Source organism: Cryptotermes secundus, unplaced genomic scaffold (assembly GCF_002891405.2).
Source record: "Cryptotermes secundus unplaced genomic scaffold, Csec_1.0 scaffold1848, whole genome shotgun sequence".
Lineage (NCBI taxonomy): Eukaryota > Metazoa > Arthropoda > Insecta > Blattodea > Kalotermitidae > Cryptotermes > Cryptotermes secundus.
In genome coordinates this window covers 138,479-146,727 of record NW_019729945.1, presented here as the reverse complement: position 1 = coordinate 146,727, position 8,249 = coordinate 138,479, and the positions used below count along the sequence as shown (strand labels likewise).

The 8,249-nt window shown below is 34.4% G+C and overlaps 1 protein-coding gene across 3 annotated transcripts in view; it reads right to left on the bottom strand.

Moving 5' to 3' along the window:
* Positions 1-1,785, bottom strand: part of LOC111865917 (fatty acyl-CoA reductase 1) — a 5,224-nt gene extending 3,439 nt beyond the window's left edge. The window contains exon 1 of one of the 3 annotated variants that reach the window (XM_023854365.2): positions 1,613-1,785. Coding sequence is in view for 1 of the 3 variants with exons in the window: in XM_023854363.2 (XP_023710131.1) it covers positions 1,401-1,422 (22 nt within the window). In the remaining 2 variants the exon portion in view is untranslated. Of the gene's footprint in view, positions 1-1,400; positions 1,584-1,612 lie in introns of those variants that run through there. The other 2 variants (XM_023854364.2, XM_023854363.2) reach the window with 2 other exon arrangements.
* Positions 1,786-8,249: the final 6,464 nt, after the last annotated feature.

The window sequence follows — 8,249 nt, the reverse complement described above, 5'->3', positions numbered from 1 at the left end:
CCACCAGTGAAAGAGCCAGTAAATCGTCTAGAGGGTGGCTTGAAAATTCACAAAATGGTCCATGTTCCTCCCAGTAACAAGAAGAATGGTGCCCTGAGAAAGTGTCGCGTGAGTGCTAAGCACAAGATTAGAAAAGAAACAAGTATCATGTGTGCAGGCTGTGGTGTGGCTCTCTGCAAACTTTCATGTTTCAATGTTTATCACAGGAAGAAAAACTAATAAAGAGGTATGGAAAGGCATTTATTGCATAAAATATTGTATTTTAATTAGTTCCTGAAAATTTCGTTTTTAAAAACCAATTTTTGTTGAAGTTGTTTAGGAAAAAGTAACTACATGCATTTTAGCGACATAAGGTTTAAAGGGCCTGCCAGGACAGGGGTGGGATTTAAATACCCTTCGCGCCAGTCAAAGAGTTAATGTTTCACCAGTGGAGTGTGCATTCGTATCATGTTAAGTCCACGCTTACCTTTGCATGATTTTTATTTGCATGATTCAAAATGGAGAGACAACACACACCGTCTTCATATTATAAACAACACTGTCTATCAAATGCAGTGCTCTGTTTCAGAACCAATCCATAAAGAAACAGTTTGACATGGCAGTAAATTTAGTCACTGTCAGTTTTCCCGTGATCATTTTAACCCCCCACATGAATATGTAAACCCCAATGTATAAAGTATATTTTAATGCATTTTCCTAATTATAAATCCATGAGATATCATTCACTGTGAAATTTGTGGTATCAATTTTAACAATACATCTGATATTTTATCTTGTCCTTCCTTAACGGATGTAGGAAAGTTCTTTAATCGCCTGTTATACCTCAACGATGTCCTATGTTCCTTGGCCCCTTTATAGCTTATGGAGATCTTAACTTCAGTCTCTTTAGTCTTTTATATTTTATGATGTATTTTATGCTTACATGCGAATATTGTATTTTATTCTTGTTTCTTTTTCTACAACTCAAGTACTTTTGTTACAGAATATCAGATATCCTCTTACTTAATTTTGATGATGGCTAGGAGTCCATTGTTACACTTCCATTTACAGATCAGTTGTGTCTTGTTTTAATTTATTTCTTCTCTCCACTTTCACTTGAACTTATTTCTTATATGATTAGGGTAATGTAAATCTTTATTTATGCTTAAATCTTTCTTTTTCATTTTATGCCAGTTTACTCATTACTGTATAGAGTTGGACAGTATACAGTATAATAAGACATGGACTAAGTAAGTGATACACTTAAAATCCTGCTACCAACTTAAATGTCTAGAGCACTGTAACATCCTAGGTGTAATTATCCTGATATTTTCAAAAAGAGAGTAAGAATAACACAGTTAGGATAATCTTCATTTTCCTCTTATTCTATTTTCTTATATATGAACATTTTCATTTACTACCTGTTTTCAAATGTTTGTACATTGTGTATCCATCATAAAGGCATGTTTCACTACCATTAATGCAGGTAATAATCTACTTTTCACATAAATTTTTGTTTTTAGCTTTTGATAGCTAGGTGACTTGGTAATAGCTTTTCAGTTGCACAGTACAGTAATTTTTATAATTTTATTCTATTGTTGAGTGTTATATGTTATGAAACAAGATGTAATACCATGAAATGTGAATTAAGCGTGATCTTATTCCACTTTACCAGAAAATTTTGGAAGCACTGTCAAGTCTGAAGAAGTGCTGTGTACTGTTCCTTGATGAAAAATAACACTACTGGATGTACAAAGAAATGAAAAAGCGTTTACTACTGTAATAAGCTGTGCAAGAGTGACTTTTTAAACGGTATAATAAACACCTCTAAAATATTCTTTTTTCATGTATCAATAATTAATTAGTTCAAAACAGACAATGCACAGGAAGGCCAGTTCTACATAATGAATGTAATTACCTCTTATTTGTAACTTAATCCTGTATAAATAATTAATAAGTATGTCATAATTGTTATGAAACTCATTTTGAAGTCTTATGTAATTCAAATCAGGAGCATTGATATTTAAAATCAAATCGATATTTCTTCAGGTATTTTATCTGTATTTGCCTTTCATAACCATTGACCCTTATGTAATATATAGGATGACATGTTTTCTTATGGCGCATACTGTTTTGTGATGTTAATTGTTTGATAAGTCATAGCTTATTGCAAAGCTCATAATACACGTGAACTTGTCACAACATACAAGTGTTAAAACTCAGAAGTTTTGCAGATCGATATAGGTACAGTTCACTGAGCTACCTAGTGTAGTGACAACACTCAAGACTTGTATTTGGGAGATGTTCCATTCAAACGTCAGCTAGAAGACTGGCTCTTTCTTAAGTTCTTTTTCTGATGTTTTCTTCAGTCTACATTGACAGATGCCCTGATAGTACCATGATTAACCCATGACCATTTCCTTCCAAATCCCCTCCACTGACCAACACTATCATGTTCACTCTATCACTGGGGAAAATGGAACCCACCCTATGGGTGCCTGTAGGGTGTGTTCTGTTATCCCCAGCAAATGTGAAGATAAAATATTCTGGATTGAATGATAGCAATCATTACCTGAATTCAGTCTCTTCCTAATTTACTCCTGAATCAAATTTTGATTTCTTACTGTTGTCACCAAATATTTAAACCATATCACATTCTTAAAATATCTGTTAAATATATTTATGTTATGATTTTCACTGCATTTTGGCTGTGAGTCTTAGTTTTCTCTTGCATTTACTTCTAGACCAAATTCCTTACTAGTGCTAATTAGAGTTTCTGTTTTCTTGTTTTCTCTATGATATCTATGTTATCCCCCAATATATTTACATCATCGACATAGACCAGCACTTGATGAGTCCCATTTAACAGTCCCACCTCATTCTCTTTCCTAATGGTGTATTCTAAAACATAGTTAACACAATGATGATATGTCTCAATATTATTTCTTTTGAATGTCTTCAGATGCTCTCAGATCTTGAATAGTGCCAGTGGAGTGGAATGTCGTATATTCTGTTATTTGCAGTCTAGTATTTAAAGAAAATTTTATTTTGTTCTGTAATTTTATCGTATTTTGTTAATAATTTTAGTGGCTTTTGTTAGTGTTACTGAATCTGAAAACTCCATGTGCCTTGTTAAGTATAGAAGAAGAATAACAAATAACAAGGCTTGATGCGTATGAACCCAGAGACTTTAAGGTTCAACAGAATGGCAAGAATCAAAACAGGTCATTCACGAATTTCTAGTTTTCTGTGAGGAAAATAAATATTCTGTTTCATTTGCATTTGGTTTGAATACAGAAGTAACAGGAATGTGGCAGGCATTAGAGATCTCAAACATTTATCTGAAAGAATGGAAAAGAAACATGAACCCATTTTGAAAATTAGTAAAATTTCATGTTTTCATTTCTGTAGACACACTCTCAGCCAAATGAAGGTTATTGTTCAATATGTATAATATAAATACCGCGATAAATGCAACAATTTATTGTAGTTCTTTGTCTTTCTTCTTTCACACTACATGTTTCGGCCGTGACTGGCCATCATCAGGTGTATTTCACTTACATAGCTGTCACACTGCATGTAATTTAAAATTTAAAAACACCAGCTTTCTCAATTGTCATTGCTGAGTTTCAGTCAGTCCTGATATACCAGAATCCATTGTTGATTTTTTCAGTTATGTTTAAAATCTCTGTTAATATACATTCATCCATTTAATTTTTTTTTATTTAAATCACAGGGATACCTGCTCTATGTCTATATGTCCTCCAGTGGCTACTTCTTGCTTTCAACACCATTCACGTATTATTCTGTACAGGTTCCCTGTGTGCTTGGCCCTGTTTATCTTTAATATGTTTGCAAACGTATAATAATACAGAATAATACGTGAACAGTGCTAAAAGCAAGAAGTAGCCGCTGCAGCACATATAGACATAGAGCAGGTAATCCTGTGATTTAAATAAAAGAAATTTAAATCAATGAGCATATATTAACAGAGATTTTAAACATAACTGACAAAATCAGCAAGGGGATTCTGGTATATCGGGACCGATTGAAACACAGCAATGACAATTCAGAAAGCTGGTGTTTTTAAATTTTATATCACATGCAGTGTGACAGTTACATAAGGGAAATATACCTCATGATGGGCACTTACGGCCGAAACATGTGTGAAAAAAGAACTACAATAAATTGTTGCATTTACGACGGTATTTACACATATACTGAAGTGTTCGTTTTTGTTTAATGCGTAGAAGAATGTTGAATGATATTTTTTCGGTTCAGATCGTAATCAGTAATTTCCCTATCTAATATTTTAGCACAGGTATTGTGGGGAGGATACATTTATATAAAGTACATGTATATCCTTCAGATATGTCTAAAAACATAAAGTTACAATGGGGGCATTCGAAAATAGAATATTTTGGGAAATGTTGGAAATTGTAAGAGTGAATGAAGATAATTGTGACATAATGCACTTGCGAGCGTTCTGAAATATCAATATTTCTGAAAAATGCATTTATGACCATTATAAACATCGTAATATATTCCAGTTTTCATAGATTACATAGAGAGTTTAACAGAAAAATATATGCAAGAGTTTATCATGTGAGAAAATTCGGAAATAAAATGTCCCGTATAAATAAATAATGATTTCATACGCTATCAGAAACATACAATCGTAAGATATTGCCTAAGGTCAAACAGTGCTCAACTGTGCATAACGATGCGCAGTAGTCGTTTCCGCACACCCGTCATAATGTACTCACAACCTAACATTATCGTAAATTACCGAACTTCGCCCCCTCCAAGGTACAAATGGATGCGCAGTAGTCTACTGCGCAAAACTTATCTAACCCAACCCAACCCAGCTTAACCTAAACTATCCTAACCTAATATCGGCGAATGGTACCCGTGATTTACAGGTAGATGTACAGTACTTCATTGCGCACACCTAAGTGTGACGTCATTTACGAATCTGCTATTTAACGGAACGTAATATAGGAACGTCGTAACATGGAATATAAATGGAAATATAACGTTATGTATCAAATTGAGCGTGTTGACTGTGTTTAGTTCCAGAATATTAATCTATCCTCTTATATTCCGAGGTTATATTGATACGTGATAGCTTAGATGTTGTCGGAAACGCCGCTCCCACCTCACGAGTTTGCGCATCCAGCACGGTCATACAAATGATTACTGAATATCATATATTATGGCATTATGCTGACTTCCGATGACATAATGTTGTGACGAGAAATCTTTATTATCAGTGAAATCGTTCCCTTCTTTCTCGTTGTTGGATACACGACCAATTCAGTGACTGCTTGGCATTTGTTTCGCCGAATTTACCTTCCTGGATAGGAATTAGAAAATTATTGTACACGAAATGGCGTAAAAGAAAGGGAGAAAAATACCCGTCCTGTAATCGAACTGATAACGTAATGTTTCTGTTTCAGTCATGTTGAGAGGTTGGCTGCCCTGTGACTGTGACCTACATATCCGGTGTACAAAATGAAGGTACGTTTCTTTCCTGGTATAAAGAGTTGTCTATAAATAATTATAGGGTGTTATGTGTATATGTTTATATTCATATATGTGCAAGTTCTGGTTAATTATCTGCCTTAAAATATATATGTTAAAAGATTCAGTGATATAGTGCAAATTGTAGGCTTTAATGCGTGTATTATCCTGAACCCAGTAATGGCGAATGCACGAAATTATGCAAACATGAGTTTCCTCCGTTCCACAACGAAATCGATTTGTTTTCCGTTTGAACCATGAAACTGAAGTATGTGTGAAGGAAGGATACACAATAACGTACATTTAATGATTGAACTAAATAAGTGCATACAAGAATAGTGGGTGTGCAGTGAAAGACAATGTGTCTCTGAGGTTATTCTTGCACAGTTATTAATAATCTCGTGGAAAGTGTGTACAGTGACCTCACAAAATGTGTAGTAATTGTTATATGGATGGAGAGTGGACTAGATTTAATGAGTGCATATTTGGTATGACAGAAAACTGGGTGTACTTTTGGTATATAGCATCTGAATATTACACACGTGAGAAGGTTGTTAGTCATAATGAAATTTTTTTTTTATTTGTATAAGTACTTGTAAGAAGAGGGTGCAAAGTGAATCTCTAGTTGCAATTGACAGAGTTGTTTTTTTATTTTTATCTTAGTTCTGTGTAACAGAGTGTTTTGTGTATAATGTGTGCTGTTTTGTCACAATAATGTGTAGTGTAAAGTGATGTTTATATTCTCTAGTATGACTTTATATTTTTGTGTGTAATATATAGAGTTATGTGTAGTGAGGTTTTGTAGTGATTTCAAGAATGTTAAGATCTCCATTCACCCACAATGTATTCAAAGTTTCCCCCTTTATGTACATGTCTTGTTTGCTTCAAGAATTCTTGCTTATGACAAGTGGCATGCTAAGTGAAACAAATGTTTTTTGTGTTATGCTGGCAATCCTGTTCAATGACAATGCAAAATGGTGTGTAGATTATGTGTTGTAGCATAAAGAATGTTGGCAAGTGATTTGTAAGTTAGGTGTGTATTTCGGTGTGATAGACAATGGATTGCATTCTTGCCATCTAATCTTGAGGGGCTTACATGTGTTAGCAGGTATTATACTGCATCAGGGAATTATATTCTTTCCAACTGTTAAACTACTTAGATGATCAAAGTGTTTACAGGAAAGCACGATTTGGTACAGCTGACATCCTTGTAGTTGTATTTTATAGTTCAGTCTAGAACATATATGCTAATGATTTAGTTTTGTGTTTCAGTGCTTAGAAGAATGTTGAATGATATTTTCTTAGGTTCAGATCGTTATCAGTGATTTCCCTATCTAATATTTTAGCACAGGTATTGTGGGGTGGATACATTTCATATAAAGTATATGTATATCCTTCTGATATGTCTAAAAAGATACTAAATTTATAATGGGGATATTTGAAAGGAGAATATTTCGCGAAATGTTGGAAATTGTAAGAGTGAATGAAGATAATTGTGACATAATGCATTTGAGAGCGATCTGAAATATCAGTATTTCTGAAAAATGCATTTATGACCATTATAAATATCGTAATATATTCCATGTTTCATAGATTACGTAGAGAGTTTAACAGAAAAATATATGCAAGAGTTTTATCATGTGAGAAAATTCGGAAATAAAATGTCCCGTATAAATAAATAATGTTTTCATACGCTATCTGGAACATTAAATCGTAAGATATTGCCTAAGGCCAAACAGTGCTCAACTGTGCATAACGATTCGCAGTAGTCATTTGCGCCCACCCGTCATAATGTACTCTCACAACCTAACATTATCGTAAATTACCGAACTTCGCCCGCTCTAAGGTACAGATGGATGCGCATTAGTCTACTGCGCAAACCTAACCTAACCCAACCTAAAGTAACCTAATCAACCTAACCTAACTTAACCTAAACTATCCTGACCTAACATCAGCGAATGGTACCCCTGAGTTACAGATGGGTGCCATTAGTCTACTGCGCAAAACTAACCTAACCTAACCTAACCTAATATAACCTAACATCAACGAATTGTACCCGTGAATTTCAGGTGGATGCGCAGTAGTTCATTGCGCACACCTAAGTATGACGTCATTTACGAAGCTGCTATTTAACGGAACGTAATATAGGAACGTCGTAACATTGAATATAAATGGAAATATGACGTTATGTATCAAATTGAGCATGTTGACTGTGTTTAGTTCCAGAATATTAATCTATCCTCTTATATTCCGAGGTTATGTTGATACGTGATAGCTTAGATGTTGTCGGAAACGCCGCTCCCACCTCACGAGTTTGCGCATCCAGCACGGCCATACAAATGATTACTGAATATCGCATTTTATGGCATTATGCTGACTTCCGATGGCATAACGTTGTGACGAGAAATTTTTATTATCATTGGAATCGTTCCCTTCTTTCTCGTGGTTGGATACGCGACCAATTCAGTGACTGCTTGGCATTTGTTTCGCCGAATTTACCTTCTTGGATAGGAATTAGAATATTATTATACACGAAAGGGGTTAAAAAATAGGGTGAAAAATTACCGTCTTGTAATCGAACTGATAATGTAATGTTTCTGTTTCATTCATGTTGAGATGTTGGCTGCCCTGTGACTGTGACCTACATATCCGGTGTACAAAATGAAGGTACGTTTGTTTCCTGGTATTAAGTGTTGTCTATAAATAATTAGAGGGTGTTATGTGTGTTTATATTATATTATATTATA